Source organism: Phoenix dactylifera, chromosome 1, assembly GCF_051530095.1.
Source record: "Phoenix dactylifera cultivar Ajwa chromosome 1, Ajwa_hap1_PhDact_Kaust_v1.1, whole genome shotgun sequence".
In the NCBI taxonomy this organism is placed as follows: Eukaryota; Viridiplantae; Streptophyta; class Magnoliopsida; order Arecales; family Arecaceae; genus Phoenix; species Phoenix dactylifera.
This window is the reverse complement of record NC_143190.1, coordinates 61843248-61862793: the sequence shown is the minus strand read 5'-3', so window position 1 is coordinate 61862793 and position 19546 is coordinate 61843248. Positions and strand designations below refer to the sequence as shown.

The following is a 19546-nucleotide window of genomic DNA, read 5'->3' as shown; positions in this document are numbered from 1 at the left end:
GTTCCATTCTGAAGCTTTCTAATCCTCCTTTATGTAAGTGTACAACTTTGCAAATTTTTTGCTGATACAGATAAATCAGTTATTTAAATTATATAAATTTCTAAATCCTAAAAACGCACGCACGTACGCGCATATATATATATTCTCTTACAGAAAATAGCTTTGTTTTCGTACTTATGGCCAATAGGGTCTTTGTCTCCAGCAGAAAAATTATCCTTTCCATGCAGCAAGATTGATGGTACATTTTGGGTATGCAAATTGAGCTTCCTTCTAAATGGAGAGTTTTCAAATTTATTTTCACAATATGTTCGTTATAGGGCTCATTTGGTTCGCGGGAAGCATTTTTTTTCTATGAATATGATTCCTGCGAAGCAGATTTTTAGAAAGAGAATGTCTGGAAAAATACTTTTGGCATGTTTGATTGACCATGGGAAAGTGACAGATTTCAAGAGTGCTTATATTTGGTTGACCATCCACTTTTCTGAAAAAATTATGTATAATTCTTATTATATCCTTAATAAAAATTAGGTCTTTAATGCCTTTTTAATGTTGAAGGACCTTTTTGAAAAAAATAAAAATGGAGTGATTTTCGGCTCATGGGAAAGTAACTTTTCCATGAAATGTGGGAATCATACTTTCATGGGAATACAACTTTTCGGTCTCTCTCCTTTGAAAACTCAGATCAATTAAGAGGCATCTCATTATTTTTCCGTTGGCCACACTTTTTTTCTTTCTTTTCTCGCGAACCAAACGGGCCTATGGAGTCCGGATTTTCTACGGTGCATGGTTTGCATCATAGATACATCACAGAGAATTATACAGTCTTGGATGGTCACCACGTTATCCATATCAAATTTTTGTTGTTCGTTGCGAAAATCCGAATGATCGTATATGGTGCCAAACAAGAGATGAGCAAGAGCTGTCCTATAGATGATGTGGTAGCTGCGAAATATGCATCGCAGAAGATTTTGACTTTTTTTTTTTTTTTCGGTCTTTAGCATTATAACATTGTGGCTTAATTGTCCATCTCTGGATATTTGAGGTCTAGTGAATAGATTGTACACTGCACAATCTCACCGAAAATGAGAACCCCAGTTCCATCCCCCATGAAATAAATCCGGGCGGAATCCGGTTAAACGGGTTGTTCTCCGGAACCGGTTTGGACTCCGGCTAAGGGCTATTTTGGCCGACAAAATCTCTTATTAGAAAGACGGAAATGCCCACATTAGCTTTCCACAAAGACCACCTTATCCCTATTAGAAGAGATAGAACGGGCTTGGAAAAATATCGCAGGGTTTTGCGAACCAAAACCCCCCTCTGCTCCTCCTCCAGCTGCATCGCCATCCCCCAGAGGCTAATCCGAAGAACCCTTCTCCTCTCGGTAAGTTTCTCCTCCATTCTCTGATTCGGTTCATGTAAATCACTTGTGATGTGTAGCATAGCGTGAATTTTTTTTCTCAATCAAATCTATCGTTTCTGAATTTCAGCAGTACCCATGGACCCAAGGCTGCTACTTTCCTCCCAGAGAACATCCCCTCCCAGCCCTTTCCTTCTCTTCCTCGCCCAGCCGTCCTCTTCTCAGTCATATCTCCACAAGCCCACCGTTACCCCTAGAGCCCATCTCTCCTTTCCCCTCCTTTCACCTCAAAATTCCTCCTTTTTGGGTAAAAATCTCGTCGTTCATGAGAACAAGCTAGGATTAGGGCAGAAGAAGACACCTTTGTCCTTTACTCCCGTAAGAGCCGTTGTCAAGAGAAGAAAGGAGATGCCTTTTGATACTGTAATCCAACGGGACAAGAAGCTGAAGCTGGCTCTGAAGATCAGGAATATTCTTGTCAAGCAGCCTGATAGGATAATGAACCTTAGAGACCTCGGCCGATTCAGGAGAGACCTTGGTCTCACTCGGAAGCGCCGGTTCATTGCGCTCTTGAAGCGTTTTCCAGGTGTTTTCGAGATTGTGGAGGAAGGTGTCTACTCGTTGAAGTTTAGAATGACGCCCGAAGCTGAAAGGATTTATTTGGAGGAGTTGAGGTGGAGGAATGAGATGGAGCAGTTGCATGTAGTGAAGTTGAGGAAATTGCTGATGATGTCACTCAACAAGCGGATTCTTATAGAGAAGATTGCTCATTTAAAAACTGATCTTGGCCTTCCAGCGGAATTCAGGAATACGATTTGTGAAAGGTACCCACAGTACTTCAAGGTCGTGCCAACGGATTGTGGCCCAGCACTGGAGCTGACTCATTGGGATCCCGAGCTAGCAGTTTCAGCAGCAGAGATGGCTGAGGAAGAGAATAGGATCAGAGAGATTGAAGAGAGAAATTTGATCATTGATAGGCCTCCCAAGTTCAAAAGGGTTAAGCTTCCAAGGGGTTTGAATGTTTCGAAGGGAGAAATGAGGAGAATTTGTCAGTTTAGAGACATGCCTTATATATCCCCTTACTCTGATTTCTCAGAGTTGAGGGCTGGTACCCCTGAGAAGGAAAAGCATGCTTGTGGGGTGGTTCATGAGATATTGAGCTTCACCCTTGAGAAGAGGACATTGGTGGATCACCTCACGCATTTTAGGGAGGAGTTTCGGTTCTCGCAACAGCTGAGGGGGATGCTGATTAGGCACCCAGATATGTTCTATGTGTCACTTAAGGGGGACAGGGATTCAGTGTTCCTCCGTGAAGCTTATCGTGATTCTCAATTGATTGAGAAGGACAGGTTGTTGCTTCTGAAGGAAAAGATGCGGGCACTCGTTGCTATTCCACGATTCCCTCGGGGGGCAGCACGAAAGACTGAAGTGGCTGGTAAAGATAATGTAGTGGTGGAAGGAGGTGGAGAGGAAAGTGATGAGCGATTATCTGATATGGATAGTTTCTTGAATGATGAACTAGGCAGTGAATTTGATGATGATGATGATGATGATGATGATGATGATGATGATTGGAGTGATGAAGAGGATGATTTGCCGCCAGATTTTGATGATGGTGAAAGTCTAAGTTTTGAGGAAAGCAAATCACAATCACATAATATCTCAAAACTGACACAAGATAAAGTTCTTGTTCCCGAGTTTCCAGATGGAAGACCTAGAGAACAGTGGTGAAAGTGTCTTGGCATTTGTTTTAAACCTTATTTATGAATAAAAATGGCACTGATGGTCTTTTACGTTGTATTTCATTCACTGGAATCTAGAGTATGGATAATATCTTAAGTTAACTCATCATGCATTTAATGTTTTGAATCAGATATAGAATTTCTTGGCAGCATTTTCTGTATTTTGAAGATCTCTTGATGTTGCTATTATATGTATATTTCTGGTTGGCTTATGATGCTTTCTGATGAACAGAAGTATCACTACATCTTGAACTTTTACAATTTCTGATGGTTCACCAAAATGGTGACTTGCTTGAGTTGTAATTCATGTTTATCTATTTTCTTCATGTTATCTCTCAGCAATCTCTTTCAGTCTACTTGTTTGCAATACCCATGCCTTGGACTATATGGATTTCACTAGTTTTACCATGAGTTCTACTGCTTTTAAGATAGAAGATTTTTTTGTCTAAATGCAATTGCAGTATGATAGACCGTATTTCATTTGTCGATGGCTGCATATCATGTACTGCTTTAAAAGTTAGGAAGCCATTGACTTGCGTTCACCTTTTATAATTCACCTTCATGAATGGTTTCAACTTTCTGGCAATCATTAGATAGTCTCCTCAGAGTGAACTGCTATTTTATAATATGATGATAGGTGAAGAATCCTAAGCAGTGTATTCTTTCTTTTTTCTCCATTTTCCTTCATGGGATAAAGTAGTTTATGTTTTATCATGTAGTCAGTTTGATATTCCCCATGTTTACCATCTTTGCGTGGATTTGTCTTTGATCTATGAATCAGTTAAGGAATATATATAGCAGTGCCTCTCCTTTTCTTTGTTCTTGGTTTAAAGTGGTTTACCTTTAACAGTGTATTCCGATTGTAGTGTTTATCACTTGTTTACAACTTTAAGTGGTTTGGGATCTTTAATTTCAGTTATGTTCAACTTCCATAAAAAATATACCTCTACAAAGTTCTAGTTATGGCCAACTTTCATATGAAATAGTGGAAAAGGATTGTAGTGTTTTGAATCTTTAATCTTGTAAAACAGCATTATATTGAGCATTAATGCATGAGCATGTCTCTTTGTTAATTCAGGATGTTATATGCTGGTTGAATGCTTTGATTCAATATGAGTGACCATGTACCGCCTCAAGGCTCCATTTCAGGAATAAAATTCACTTTGGATAAAGCTTGAAAATTTGCTTCCATGGCATTTCCTTGTTTAATAGAAGCTGCAATTTTCCTATATCAAATTAGTGCAGAAAGAAAAATTCTACACTAGTCAACCTTTGATGATTTATGGATTTATCTTCTAGGCAAATTTTAGGGAGGCTAACAGTCTCTAGTTTGGTTGTTTATGGCCTAAGTAAGGAATCCAAGGTCACTAACTTATCACTATATTTTACTAATCATATATTATGATATAATGAAGTTTAGGGTTGAAACTTGAAAAGTTAGTCCTTGCTTGGGTCAAAGCAAGCTTAAAGTCTTTTAGGGATGATTTAGTTAGGTATTTTCTGTTTGTTTGTTTTTCTATAAAATGCAGGTACTTGATTATTAGCACAGGCACCTGAATAGCCATTATGTGAAGATATGTGAACACAATCTCGGGTGAAACACATGAACGACTATCTACGTGAAGATATTAGATAAAAATCATACAAAAAATGCAACAGTTCTGAAAATGAATGAGAATACCAGTATCATCACTAGGCCATAGATGGTGGTAGACATCATCATGTATTCATATGAGCAGCAGGTACTTCAGTAGACCTCTGATGAACGGGATACATGAGACTGCCCTCTTCTGCAGAACCCTTCTGAAAGTTAAAAGAAAGACAATCGGCGAAACTCTTTAGGTTGTTCTCCTGAACGCAGGAATTTCAGGTACTGTTATTTCCTGACATTGGTGCTTCATATAGTTTAGAATAGCTGACTATCCTCCGAAACATGATCGGGGAACGATCTGCACTTAATTTTTTTTTCATGGACCTAGGGTTGCTGCTAATATAAAAGACGGGACCAACAGTTATTTCAACTATTTTGAGAATGAAGATGGGCAAACCCATCAAATTTATTTCATTAAGGAACAGTTCCTTTCAACTATATCACAGTATGATCTCCCACTTTTAAATTAGCCCTAACTCTGATGGCACTAACAAAAAATAACTTCAGTTGTATGAAGTTGTTTTCTACCATATTATGGCTGCGTAATGGACAGGTGACTAAGCAATGGGAACAATATGAAAACTTGTTCGTACATTAGATTTGAGCAGAAAATGTGTTCCTTATCATCCATGTTTGGAGCTTATTAGTTAACATTTACCAGTGTAAGTGTATTCTTTAAGGTGATCCATCTTGGTTGTTCTCCTTTTTTGGGCTGTAGGAAGCCGCTGTTGCTGAACTAAGCTGATGTATCTAAAGACATCAGAAAGTAGCAAGCACAGATAGCCCCACCACAACCCCACAAGCCGGAAGATTATGGATATCGCCCATTCCTTAAGTCTGGCAAGCTGCCTTCAGTCCGTTGCTTGTTTTTGTTCTGCACTGAGTGGAACCTGTTACATGACTTCCACAGACAGTGCCACTTGAATAAAAAAAAAAAAAACATGGCTGAGTGGCACCATCTAACTTTTTTCTCTTGGATTTCTTTTGATAAGAATCCCATTGATCACCTAAAAATGCCATGATAAAACTCTTGTGGATTCATAAAACGAAAAATCAATTTTGGCTCTTTCAGTCTTATCTGATTTCAGCTCTCCTGCCTTGCTTGCACCTGTCACCCCTAGATTTCAGCTAACAACCATAATTCTTCTTTTCTAAGCCTACATTTTCTCAACCAATTTTTGTTTTGGGTACAACGGCAACTCATACATGTCGGGCATAGGAGCAGCCAACAGAATCAGAGAAAAGAAGATAACATAAAGCGTGAGGCACTACCACGTGATCGGCCCAGATGAAGCCTTCAGTGTGGTGAGCTGCGAATGAAGCCACCCAATCAGCCGCGTTGTTCGCCTTCTTGTAGATATGTGTGGCCCTCGAGAGCCCACGCTCAGCTAAGAGTCTGCAGATGTCGCGTAATAATGGTCTGAAGCCGGCATCACGATCCTGACTCCGGATCCACTCGACCATCGTGGCCAAGTCATCCTCGAGGAGGATGCAGTCCACCCCCCGCATCCGCCTCATGTAGGTGACTCCTTCTCATGCTGCTTTGATCTCAGCACTAAGAATAGAAGTATTGCATATCCTCCAGCCCTCAGCTGCTATCAACCTGGTCTCGTGGTCTTTGATGACGAAATCCACGCCTCTAGTGATCTCTCCCTCGCCTATGCTACCGTCGAAATTCATCTTGAGAAAATCAGAGAGTGAGGGCTCTTAGGAGACCATAAAAATTCTGGACGTTACCAAAGCAGGAGGGGAGCCCCAGTTTTCCCCAGTCATCTCAAGGGAAGACGATATGAAGAAGAGTCCAATATGCTACCAACTTCGGGTGTGTTGTTCTGTCCTCGAAGATCTGGGCATTTCTATCCAACCAACTATGGTAAGTCAGGTAGGCAGCCCTGATCCCTGGACCCTCCATACCCGACCTCCGCAAAGAAGTCTCTAGAAAAAGCAGAAAATTCTCTGCCGTCAACTACTCCTGCCAAGGGGCTTGGAGGCTTGAGGCGCACCCTTAGATCTGGACGGCCCTCGGACATCCATTCGAAGGTCTGATCATATATTCCATGCTGGTGTGGTATGTCCTGATTGGTAGCTGAAGGTCTACTTTTGGATGCTCTAGCAGCCAAAGTTGAAAAAAAGCTTCATTCTTATCACTTAGCCTACTTGCTTTGTATGCTGAGTTGAACTTGGTGACTTAGATAAAGCCATGCTGATTGATGTGCATCAAATGAGGAAGCTTTCTCTCCTCACCATCATACGGCTGGCCGGGGATAAATGACAATATAATGTATGTTGAGAGCACAACCAACTTTGTTTCTCAGTAGGGCAAAATCATGGTAGGGAGAGAGAGAGTTTGGGAGGGACAAATATCACGGGTCACAAAGTGGGTCCTCAACATAATGAACTAGTTGGATCTTATAGCACAAGTACACCATAAAAAAAAAAACAAATATGTAGATGATAAAGGACAGATGGTCCATGAGCATAGACCATAAAGTGGGTCCTCCAAACGATGAACCCGCATGGTTGGCATCATCCATTTCTGACAGAAATATTCTACTCTCAGCTTGCACTCCTCAATCTCTTCTGAGCAAACCCTTCCTCATGCCTCATCATCCAAAACCTCTCTATTTCTTCCGGTTTCCTGCCTGGGATCCGACCTGCTATGAGATTCCACCTGTAAAAGCATATATCACATTCATGACTTCTGTTTGGGAAAAGAATGCTTGCTTTTTTCCTCCTTCCAAAAAAAGCCACCTGATAAAGCTAAAACTATTTCAGGCTCTGAAGAGATCTGTAACAGCTAGAATTATTGATTGCACTGGTGACTGCGTACAATCCACTTGCTGGAAATTGTAAAAGTTTTGATTTCCTTTTTCATGCATTTGAACTTTGAAGTGTTTCTCATTTCTCTTGGCATGAAAGGTGTTTTTGTAGAGTGGGGATGTTTGCTATCATGGACTAATTCATTATGTTTTGTGTGACCGTCTCGTTTGAATGCAGTGTTGGGTGAAGCTGAATCCTATAAATTCGAAGTTTCATAATCATTTCTTAGTTGTCGATGATTTACCCAATCAACAGCGTTGATATTAAGATCTCATACGGCTTCACTTCTTAAAATGTTGCTGACCTACATGCTTATATGGCATTTCTTAAAAATTAATTATCATCATAATATATTTAAAACCCATCATTAAACTATTCATTAAGCTTTTGGTGCATTAAGATATCTAATAGGAAATCAAATCCAATATGCAAGATTTGAAGCCAAACATGTAGGGTCATCAAGTCTAGTTTTGAATCACCCTCTATATGCTATACTCTACGTTCTATCCCTTGATAGAAACCAGCACCGGGTAAGGTTTGAACCTCTTGGCAACTCCTTGAAGGAGGCTGTCTAATAATTTTACCTTGGCAACTCCTTGGTTTCTATCCCTTGATAGAAACCAGCACCGGGTAATTGCATCTTTTTCATGCCATGTCTAATAATTTTACCTTGAAGGAGGCTGTCAGTGTAACTCCTGGTAGAGCAGTAAGTCTGTTGTGTGATTTTCTCATCTGAGTTTTGTTGTGAACAGCACGAGAAAAGCGACATGGCATGATCTACTTGTAGGAGGGTTTACAAATTGGATGTTCTGAACTTGCCCTTGCTTTTCATATTAATGGACCTTGGACGTTCTTGAACAGTTGATCATAGAGATTGGAAAGGAAAGATCTCTCTACTTCCTCATTTTCAGATCGACCATCTTATTTTAGAGGCATCGGTTAAAAACATGCACCAACCCCTCATCCCTATGTTATGCTATTCTAGAATCCGGAACTCGTTACCCATGCATGCCGAGAGCAGCAGATTAAAAAGACCAGGTGGGGGGTTTTATACCTGTCACCGACGAGGCTATACATTTTGTAAACGAGGTCTTCTTCTTGTTCTGACAGGTTGATGAACCCCAACTCGATGCTACCAACCTCTGCCACCACTGAATCACTCATTGGAACATTTACAAGAAAGAATACCCATGAGACCCATGTCAGTAGTGCTAATATAGCAGGAGGCAGAGAAGCAGAGAGAAGAGAGAAAAGCCTGATACCTTCAGTGGCGCAATCAGAAGTTCTGGACTGTTTCTGGCACCTACACTTATCCATAGCTTCAGCTGATGGAAGATGGCGTGCCAAGAAAGAGGAAGGCAAAAATGGAGGAAACAACCGAGCTAGTTTACAGGATGCTTCCTCTCTTTGTCTGGGGATGGTGCAATTAACATACCATGCGGCATAAAAAGCATGTCTACAATTAACAAGGGCTGATTGTGTGAGGATCCGTGCGGGCGTATGTTTAGTTCCACATCGGTTATTCGCTGGATAGATTTTGGGTACTTATACAGGATCAAGAAACCCAAATAATATCTTATGGCTAGCTTTTTGGATGAGGTCCTGGGTTGTTACAAATGATATCAGAGCAGACCTGGCCTATAACCTATGTGGAGTAGAGAACACTGCAGCACAGATCTATTGGGGCCGACCATGAACCGATCGTGGTGTTTGTGATTAGATTTGAATTGATTTGAATCTTTAGTCTGTCGAGGACATCAATGCTTCAATGGGAGGAGTATGTGAGGACCCGTGCGGGCGTGTGTTTAGTCCCACATCGGCTATTCGTTGGGTAGATCTTGGGTACTTCTACATGATCAAGAATCTAGATAATACTTTTCGGTTAGCTATTTTGAATGAGATCTTAGGTTGTTATAAATGGTATTAGAGCGGACCTGATCGATAACCTATGTGGACTAGAGGACACTGCATCACAGATCCATTGGAGCTGACCACGGACTGATCGTAGTGCTTGTAATTAGATTTGAATGGATTTGAATCCTTGGCTTGACGAGGACGTCAAAACTTAAACGGAAGGAGTATGTAAGGATCCGTCGGACGTGCGTTTAGTCCCACATCAGTTATTCGCTCGGTAGATTTTGGGTACTTATACAAGATCACCCAAATAATACCTTCCGACTAGCCTTTTGGATGAGGTCTTGGGTTGTTATAGATTGAATCATTAAGTGCCATACATCATAATATTGGTGACCTCTTTGTGTAAAAGTGCTTACCAATATCTAATAGTCACCACTTGCTCGAACAAAAATCATGTAGGGCGGGCAATATAGAATATCATATGGAGCGGGATTCTTATTTTGTTATGTTTCCTCCGATACTCATCTTAAAGAAAAAAAATCCAAAAGTCAAATAGGAATAGGACTCCTCCTACTAACGGAGTCCGTTAATCTAATAACTTAAAAAAAATGAAATTCCACGTGCCAAGAGAGATCATCCATGGAGAAAGATAGTTTGTATCTTTTTCCTTCCTCGTCCGGCCTCTCCATCCATTTTCATCCTTATTGAGTCGTCTATCCCATCCGTAAGGTCTTTCTTCTTCTTCCGAGTCCCTTTCTCCTACAAATTTCTCTCTCTTTTCTAGAATCTTAGCATCTAAGAGTTCATGGAATTTCATAAATGATATGTATATAATTTCTTATATTACACAAAGCTAGAAAAATGTGTATCGGTACCAATGAGCACTATATTCTAAAAACTATGTATCAATTTACTTTGAGATGTGTATTGGCTTGCGAGATGATTAATTTGCTTAGTGTGTATCACCTGTCCATGTAGTGTTTACCGATTTACCTAGATATGTATATTGGCTTGCTAAATAACTAATTTTCTTGATGTGTATTACTTGACCATCTAGTATGTATCATAATTTTCTTTTTTTTTTGTTTTTTTAATCACGAGACTAATAACTCCGTTAGTAGAAGGAATCTATGACTTTTGGGTTTCTTTTTCAAAATGAGCACTAGAGGAAATATGGTAAAATAGAAATCTTGCTCCATATTTCTTTTCTGTGATGCCTCTCCCATACAATTTTTGTTCCACTTACTCTTACCAACAGCTGCTAGTTCAACCAGCCGATACCTTCCTCCCTAGGTGAGTGGCCTAGGCTCAAATTTTAGTGGTTATAGGTCATCCTTGTATTCACAAAAAGACAATTTACTATATGCATGCTTGTTTTTGCATGTTGCTAGAGACAAAATTGTATGGCCTACTCTAATTATTTTACTCCTAAAAGTATGGTGTTACCATCCATTACATGTGCAAAAATAAGCTCCGGGGGTATGCAAGATACTTGCCAGATAACCAATTATTATGAAAAGTAGGAATAGGTGATTGCCACCTGAACATAAACACATCATTAGTAACAAGATACAACTAACTCGATCATTATCTAACTAGTTTGATGTCATGATTCTCAATTTTGTGACCATGTAGCTCGTGAGCTCAAGTGGTTGAAGGTGTAGGATAAAAGCCACTTGAGCTCACGAGCTACATGGTCACAAAATTGAGAATCATGACATCAAACTAGTTAGATAATGATCGAGTTAGTTGTATCTTGTTACTCAAGTTAAAGCTGTCAGGCAAAGTAGTAGTCCTGGGCATGGAACATGCAGTTCTAATCAATTTAAATTATCTCTTGGGGAGAAATTTGGATTTTGAAGCATCCAGTAGGGTCCTTAGAGAGAGAGAGAGCATGCTGATAAAAGATTATTAGCCAGAATAATTAAGAAAGAAAGGAGCTATGATCATGCTTGGTGCCTAAATTGTCATGCCCTAAACTCATCATTCAGGTTGACAGGCGACACAATAAAAAAACCTACCGATACCACCGGATGATCAATTGTATTTGAGCAGTCTTGTCATTTAATAAATTGGAGTTTTTTGTCGTATTAAAGATTGATAAATTATATTGTGAAAGTTGTTTTTATCCGGTTGATATTGCATGTTTTCTAGGGCTATACTCTATGAAACATACGGTCGTGTCACATTTCAACCTAGGTGATAGATTTGGGGTGCGACAAATATTGACCATAAGAAAATATCATCGCCCTGTAGCAGAAAGATGCTGCTGAGTGCTTACCTAGCTTGGATCATTTAGAAATAATCTTCTAGTCCCTGTGATTTATGTAATAGCTGGTGATAATGTTCCATTCGACAAATTCAAGAACCCTTTGTTTGCAAGCAATCATGACTGGCATAAGATTCTCTGCATGTTTCATGGAATTAAGGCTTTGCCTGCAGCAGGACAAGTCCACGAATCCAAAATCCTTCCAAACCATTTTAACAGACCAAGATAGGTCAGTGGTTCATTTGGCCCCAGGCTGATCATTAGGTTGGCCTTGGGTTCCGGCCTTTTGTTTTAATTAACCCAACTAGCATAAGACCAGCCTGCCCGCACCAACTATAAAACTAGGTTTTTGGAGGTAGTATAGTTGCATTCATATCAAATGAAAAGAAACCTAAGAAATAAACTGATGTTCCAGTATAGCAAACCTAACAGATAATTTCACTCTTTTCATTTCGAATCCATAGCATTTCTTTGTACTAACTTGCATAATAGAAATTAAAATGCTTCGGACGCGAGAGGAATTTATTACATAAATAAAAAAGAATAGCCTCAAGAGACAATGGATGGAACAAGCATTACAGATGTGGAGAAACTTAATATTGTCATGAAATTAATAAACATGCAGATCCTTCATTGCAGTCACATTCTTTTTCTCTGTTTCTTTTTGCATTTACAGTTTATGAAGTTACACTTGAGGACCACCAGCGTAGTCCGCCTCATATGAGTATGCGATCAATATCCATTGTATATGCTCGTGTGGCTATAATACAAATATTCATGTATAAGGAGAAAGTATATTGAGGAGGAGGTTGTTCACAGTACAACAGCTGCTCTAAAACTGTTTTAGATACACTAGGTGCAGCATGATGGCATGTCAGACATATCTGCAAAGATAGTCAACTCGGGCTGGATGTTTGAGCTTCATAAATGCCTTCAATTCATGCTTTCGGACCATCTCCCTTGAAATATTGAGGTTTCCAGCAATCTCTCCCAGTGTCCTATCACCCTTGCCATCAAGCCCATATCTCTGTCTAATCACCAAGCTCTCCTTTGGCTTCAGTGAATCTAGCTGCAGAAGAAGAATGGACCACTTAGATTTAACAAGTAATTTTAGCTTCAAAGTTTAAATCTATCATCAGAAAAAAAAGTTCAATTTAAATGTATGCAAGAAACCATGAGCACGATGCTTGTTGGAGTGGGTTGATGGGGCATAATAAAGAGCACTGACAATTTCAAAAAGATTTGTGTTTGCCAATTCTGATGTAAACATCTATAACCAGGGAAAAGGATGGACTTCTACAGTCAAAATTCTTTTTGAGGTATTTCGAAAAGCGCTTGAACTTGGAATACTGTACAATATACATGGTGGTGCTGATGGCATATTTCTAATTAAAATAACTGAATGTAGTAATTATCATAAGTTCTATCTACAATTCAGGCAGAGGTTTAACACCAAAAAAAAAAAAAAACACAATTACACCCCAGAACTCTGTCATGTAAAATATTTTAGTTAACTGGAATTCATGCAATTAAGCAGCAGCAGAACATGTAACATTCAAGATGTTTCTAATTCAGGAGATTATGAAATTCTATCTCTGATTACACTCCAGTTCGCATGGTCAACTTATAATTCTGTAGGTGCCGTGTCTTTTTTAAACCGCAGATAGATTTTTTTGGGGAAAAATGCAGAAAAAATTGAAGAATAACAATATACACAATAGAAAAGTGAAGCTGGCTTTAGTAACTCCAGCGTTTACCCTCTAAGATCAAAAATTTTGATGAATAATTTATCCATCTTACAAGAAAACACCTACAACTTCTTTTATGTGGCCATCTAAAAGTTCTTATCACAAAAGATTGTATGCATGCAATTTGGAAAGGAAAAGGAAATGTTAAGAAGAGAAGCTATGCATTTCTTTTTTTTTTTCCGGAGTAATACGATGACAAAAGAGAATGCATACATAACTCTGAAAGGCTTAAGTCTTATGACTTCAATTTCAAGCAGTGCAAATGCAATCTCTCCAAGTTTTACATTCTTAAATGCTGTATCTTTCTATAGGAAGTTTGCTTAATAAACTTCACAACTTACGAGATGCATCTAACATCTGAATATGTGACTAAATAGTGGACAAGCTAAAAATATGTCATCATGCACATCATTTCAGCTTATTTCATTTAAAATTTCCAAACTAAAAATCTACAAGAATCATGCGAATCAAGAGAAGTTTCTAATGACATCACTATTTAAAAATGGCTTTAAGAAAAGGATTGCAATGTAGTTTGCTATACTGAGTAAGAAAATCAAACATAAGTTAGTCTCTTCCTTGGGATATGAATAGAAAGGAAAATGCTTTGGGGCCCACATCTGATACCAAGAAAAAAGCTTCAGGACCAAATTATAGAAACATATTACTCAAACTTTTCCTTTCTTTATAGAGACATATTACTTATCGGTAACAATGGAATATAAACAGATTGTAAAAGCTCAAAATTATATCAAGCAGTCACAATGGGTTCTGACCCTTGGATTTTTTTTAAATGGTTAGTTTATTTGTATCCTGTAGTTTCGAAAAAGCTGCTAGAGTAGGCATTTACCACATCATCTAGAGCAAGTCGTAGAAGTGCACGTTGTCTATGCTTATCACCACCCACACCATCCATATCAGTGATCCCATCGATAAATTCTTCTTGTGTTACAGCATGCCTTGCATGAAGGGAAAAGATTGGTTTTGCAGCCTTCATGACATCATGATATCTCTCCGGTGAAATTTTTACTCTGTCAATGATCTCTTCATCTTTTGGCAATCTCCCAAGCTCGAACTGCAACTCTAATTTGGCTTTCTGGATCTCTTGTCTGACCTGCATTGTTAGTTAGTAGTTGTTACCAACCAAAGTTCATAATATTTTAACATGGTTAAAGTGCATATGATTCATCAAGGTTCTGAAAACATGAAGAAAATTGTTTTTGAAAATACAGTAACCATAAATTTTGATGCTGAAATGTACAAAGCAAGGAACACCAAGTTTAAAAATGCTGCAACAAATCAAAAGTTTATCATACCGATTCAATCCCAAAGGGAACTCGTGTAAAGCTTGAAACAGTCATCGAACGTGTTATAGAATGCCGGATCCAAAATAGACCATATGTGGATAAACGGAAACCACGCTTTGGTTCAAATCGATCAATGGCAGTAATGAGACCCTTCACTCCAGCTTGGCAGAGGTCTTGGAACTTCTGACCACTTGCAATCTCTGGATAATACTTGTTGATTACAAATAAAACTAGCCGAAGATTGTGCTGCAGTGAATTTTAAGGCATCTTGTCAGTTGAAGTGTCTTTAATTCTTGTGGAGATATTGAAGCACCAACTTCAAGAACTCTCTAATGAACTAAATTTTCAGTTAATTTGGCACATTTAGAATCCTAAAAAGGTTAATCAAGAGGTAACTTCTTCAAGTTACAAAATTTTTGTGTAGAGATAAAAATTGTAACCACCACCATATCAAGAAACAAATAGTGTACCATGCAACCATACAATTTTCTGCAAGACCTGACAAATTTCATGCCAAGGGTTGAAAAAATACGGGTACCTTACCATATGAAATGGGTACAAGTATGGTATCAAATCATGTAGATACAAACTATGTGTGTTGGTTTTGGCACAATAAAAGCAAGGTGTGTACCATGCATCCCTATGGTACTATATATACCGTAGGACATACAGGCACTGGTACTTCACAAGTACGATATGGTACTAACACACACTGGTACTTGAATACTTGTTTCATTCAATAGAGATAGCAAGGTTCCAATAATCAGCGTGTTCTGATACCTTCCTCAATAAAATCCATGAAACATCATCCATATGTAAAAGTAATAAATTTCAAGTTTTTCCACCCTTCTCGAAGTTCACTCCTCCAAAAACTGCAATAATCGCTGCAAACTGGGCTGTAGCTCAGCGGTTGCATTGCTGCTCCATTTAGAGGATGTTCTGGGTTCATAATTTGGGAGTTGTTTCCCAATTGCTCGACGTAGGTGATTTTCACATGTTTTTTAAATGATTTGTGGTATTGTATTTCTATTAAAAAAGGAAAGAAAAGAAATGATTGGTGATGCCCCCGCTTTTACTCTGCATCGCCCCCCTCCCCCCCCCCCCCCAAAAAAAAAACAAAAGCAAACCAACCAAAAAAGATTGGTGGGAGTGCTGCCAGTCCTTTTCTTTTTCCCTCCTAGTGTGTTCCAAGTGCATGGTTGATGTAGTTATGCCTCTTGCCACAAGGCATGATGGATCATCTGTAATAACCCAGGACCTCATCCAAAAAAGCTAGTCGGAAGATATTTTTTAGGTTTCTTAGTCCTATATAAATACCCAAGATCTCTTCGGCGAATAACCGATATGGGACTAAACAAACATCTACATAGGTCCTCAAATGTCTAAACAAATCCATTCAAATCTAATCACAAGCATCCCGATCGGCTCGTGGCCAGCCTCAATGAGCTTGTGCTGCAGTATCTACTAGTCCACATAGGCTATGGGCCTGGTCCGCTCTGATACCATTGTAACAACCTCAGACCTCATCCAAAAAGGCTAGCCGGAAGGTATTTTTTAGGTTTGTTAGTCCTGTATAAGTACCCAAAATTTTTCGGGCAAATAACCGATGTGAGACTAAACACAAACCCACACGGATTCTTACATCATCCATATTGACAATCTACAATGTACATTACAATCTCCACATCTTAAGAGATAAGAGTGCAAGAGTTCTACAGGTTTGAAGTCATTAAAGTTTTTTGAATTCATGCTACTAAGAAAAGTTCATAATAAAGGAAACTAGAATGAGGTCTATAAATACAATGAGAACATAATATGAGAGTTAAAGCATCAGGCATGGCTATAAGAGATTCAATGACATTAGCTGTGGTATAACTATGTTAGAGCAAACATGTTATATATCTTAAAATAATATCTTCACATATTATAGTACTATTTATGGGTGTCAGTTTCTTTCTGCCTATCAATGATCAACTTTATATTAATATCTCATCAGCCACTCATCTCTTCATATTTTGGTCAAAGCATCTTCCCACTGCAGCATTAGTTCCACAGTGAAAAATAATTATAAGGCATAGAACCCATAGATTATTATACTAGAGTTATCTGCATACACAACCTGCATTCAGGTTAAGATACAATAGAGTAGATACCTAAATTACCAATGGGTTAGTTCTTTTACAGTGCAGATATTCTAGATATTGTAGATACCTTGATTAGCATGTTCCTTGCAGCTTGACCAACTTCGATATGTCTTCTTAATCGAGGCACAGTCATATTGACTGCAACGGCCAGCTCAGCATCCGTAGGCTCTCTATTTAGATCCTTGTCCAAGTTCTTTTTCACCTCAAAGATTGCCTAAAATTTAACAAAACAAAGGAAACTAAGCAAGCAGCATACCAAAAATAAACAACTGGCAAATGACAATGAATGAATGCAAATTTCTCTTCCTCTAGTAATATGAGGAAAAATCCACTATTGTTTTCTATTTGTAGGAGTGGTACAGCGCCATATAAGATGATTGACTCTAAGAACTTGCAAAGGAATATTATAGCATATCTACCTTATGATCCCATGATGGATGCAAGTACGAGCACAAATTAAAGTAAATACTAAAGATCCGCCCTTCTGGTTCCTTCCACTAAGGCAAAATCTCTTAAGCCAATTGCAAAATGATAGGGCAATACTAAAGTTCGGGATCAGAGTAAACAAGGACACCCATAGTATGATAGCGAACAATTAACTGAAGAGTTATCAACAAAAACAAACCAAAGAATAAGGAAATTGAATCAAAATGCTCACTTTCATGGGCTGCATCAACTCGAACAGCCGATTATGCTCGGCAGAACTAAGAACGGGCGGAATCTTCATCTTTTTCCAATCCAAGCTCGCCAAATCTGTCGATACCGAGTATTCCCTCAACAGCTTCTCCCCATCCTCATCAAGATCCCTCCTTTCATCCCGCGCGGCCGCTGCCTCCACCTCCTCATCCTTCCTCCTCCTCGAAGCTATCCTCTTCTCCAAACTCAATCTCCTCACCCTCCTCTTCCTATTCCTCACCACATTGCCCTCTTCCCCGTCCCCCTCTTTCGCCCTTTTCCTCGACCGGCCACGGCGCCTCCTTCCGCGCCGATCAGCCTCCTCCACATCGGAGACCTCCGCCGGGCTGAGCTTATAGATGTTCTCGAGCGCGGCGGCGACCTCGTTGTAGTCCAAGTCCTGGGTGGCGGTGGGGGGGGCGTCGACGGAGGCAGCCTGAGCTCGCTTTGATGACTTCTGAGGCGGCTTTACGGCCTCAGATGGTATGGCCGCGGCCGAGCACTTGGCAGTCCAATCCGCTCTGAAGGCGAGGCAGAGGAAGGGCCGCCGGGGAGCCGGCAATCGGCGGGCGGAGAGGCGGGCACCAGCGCCGAACGGAGTCTGCGAGGCCGAACTGGGGACGGTGACAGCTCCCATGCCAAAAAACCGTGCACGAATTTTGATACCAGCTGAACGTTAGAAGATTGAGCTCACTCTCCCTCTCTCTCTCTCTCGCTGTGCAAGAACTGGAAGAAGAGAAGACCGTTGTTTATTTGAGAAATTTTCTTAATAAAGAAATTGGGTGGTGATGGCGGGTTACATATACAAGGCCGGCTTACGACTACCACAAGCTCCAGTTCGTGGCTCTCTCGGATCCAACGGTGACTATTTTTTTGTGATGGGAAAAGGACGGTGGGATGGGGTTCATGGGGTAAGTGGGGTGACGTGGGGAGAAGATATATTGAGGTCCGAGGGTGGATCCGTGGATGGCATTCGTAACACGTGGATGACTCTGATAAGTCGCGTGATATTTCCGGTCTCAATCTGGTGGGGCCGGGGAGGGGGGATTGGGGGTAATGGGGGTCCCCACGTTGCTGGTTCTGATACCAGTTATCAGGATGGAGTGAGGAGTACGAAAACAATTTTGAATCAAATTCTTGGTTCGCCGATTTGTGCATTTGTGCCCACAGACACAGACAAAGGAGAGCTTCTAGAGCGACCAAGCTGGGGTTATCACTTTCTCAAACCGTAACTTTTTTTTTTAATTTTATTTTGTAGACGTGACATTTAGATCGCCCCAAATCAAATGCATTCCGCAGCATCGGATCTTGTAATTGAAATGAAATCTATTGGGCTAAGTTCCATACAGCCGAGCCTAAGCATTAGGCATATAAAAAATCACTCGATCAGCCATTCTGTTAGCCTCTCTATAAGTATTAATAGCGTCAAAATAAATTATAGTGGAGATAATCAAACTATATAAGAAGCTAAACATATTACATTACATTTTTATGGCATACACAATCATGATAGTCGGATGTTATCACTTTCTCAAATGTGTCGATGCAGAATGATTCTCTTCCGGTGGTGGTAAGCAAACTAAGAAATGTTTAAGAGTTGATTATGAGCACAAGCGAGGGTTCAAGTTCAATATAGGTCAGAATTCATTTTGATTGCAGTTAACTATTCGTTGCACGGGGGACACAAATCTATCACTCCAGCAGCCATTAGGATCCCAACTATTATGATCTGCAGCTGTCTTCCATTGCTTGATGAGAAATAAGATCGGCCGGTGTATAGTTTTCACCCATTCAAGGGCATCATTTCTTTGAAAAGCCACTTTTTCTTCTGCTACAATTGAAATAAGTCCATTAGTAATTCAATTTTGTTATAAACTAGGTTTATATGAAAATAAAAGAACAGCTATTATATGAGCCATTATTTGCTACTACAATCAAGACTCTATGATATTCGATCACGCCATTGTTTATATCAAGCA

General features: G+C 39.7%; 3 protein-coding genes across 4 annotated transcripts; 1 reads left to right on the top strand and 2 right to left on the bottom strand.

The window, feature by feature from the left end:
• Positions 1 to 1229: 1229 nt before the first annotated feature.
• On the top strand, positions 1230 to 3251 carry WTF1 (Ubiquitin carboxyl-terminal hydrolase family protein). Of its 2 annotated transcripts, none has more exons than XM_088708838.2 (2): positions 1230 to 1381; positions 1488 to 3251. In XM_088708838.2, exon 2 carries the CDS (start codon positions 1496 to 1498, stop codon positions 3086 to 3088), a length of 1593 nt encoding a protein of 530 aa, XP_088564964.2. In that variant the 5' UTR covers positions 1230 to 1381; positions 1488 to 1495; the 3' UTR covers positions 3089 to 3251. The 2 variants fall into 2 exon arrangements, with proteins under 2 accessions (XP_088564964.2, XP_026666221.4); XM_026810420.4 differs by having other exon boundaries at positions 1271 to 1381; positions 1491 to 3251.
• Positions 3252 to 7034: 3783 nt separating this feature from the next.
• LOC103722154 (transcription factor TRY-like) lies at positions 7035 to 9015 on the bottom strand. The gene is made up of 3 exons (XM_008812601.6): positions 8833 to 9015; positions 8625 to 8721; positions 7035 to 7421 (listed from the first exon to the last, which is right to left on the bottom strand). Exons 1-3 carry the CDS (start codon positions 8885 to 8887, stop codon positions 7307 to 7309), a joined length of 267 nt encoding a protein of 88 aa, XP_008810823.3. The 5' UTR covers positions 8888 to 9015; the 3' UTR covers positions 7035 to 7306.
• Positions 9016 to 12295: 3280 nt separating this feature from the next.
• SIGE (sigma factor E) lies at positions 12296 to 18339 on the bottom strand. The gene is made up of 5 exons (XM_008812600.5): positions 17551 to 18339; positions 16960 to 17106; positions 14758 to 14994; positions 14292 to 14555; positions 12296 to 12765 (listed from the first exon to the last, which is right to left on the bottom strand). Exons 1-5 carry the CDS (start codon positions 18202 to 18204, stop codon positions 12571 to 12573), a joined length of 1497 nt encoding a protein of 498 aa, XP_008810822.3. The 5' UTR covers positions 18205 to 18339; the 3' UTR covers positions 12296 to 12570.
• Between the last annotated feature and the right edge of the window lie 1207 nt (positions 18340 to 19546).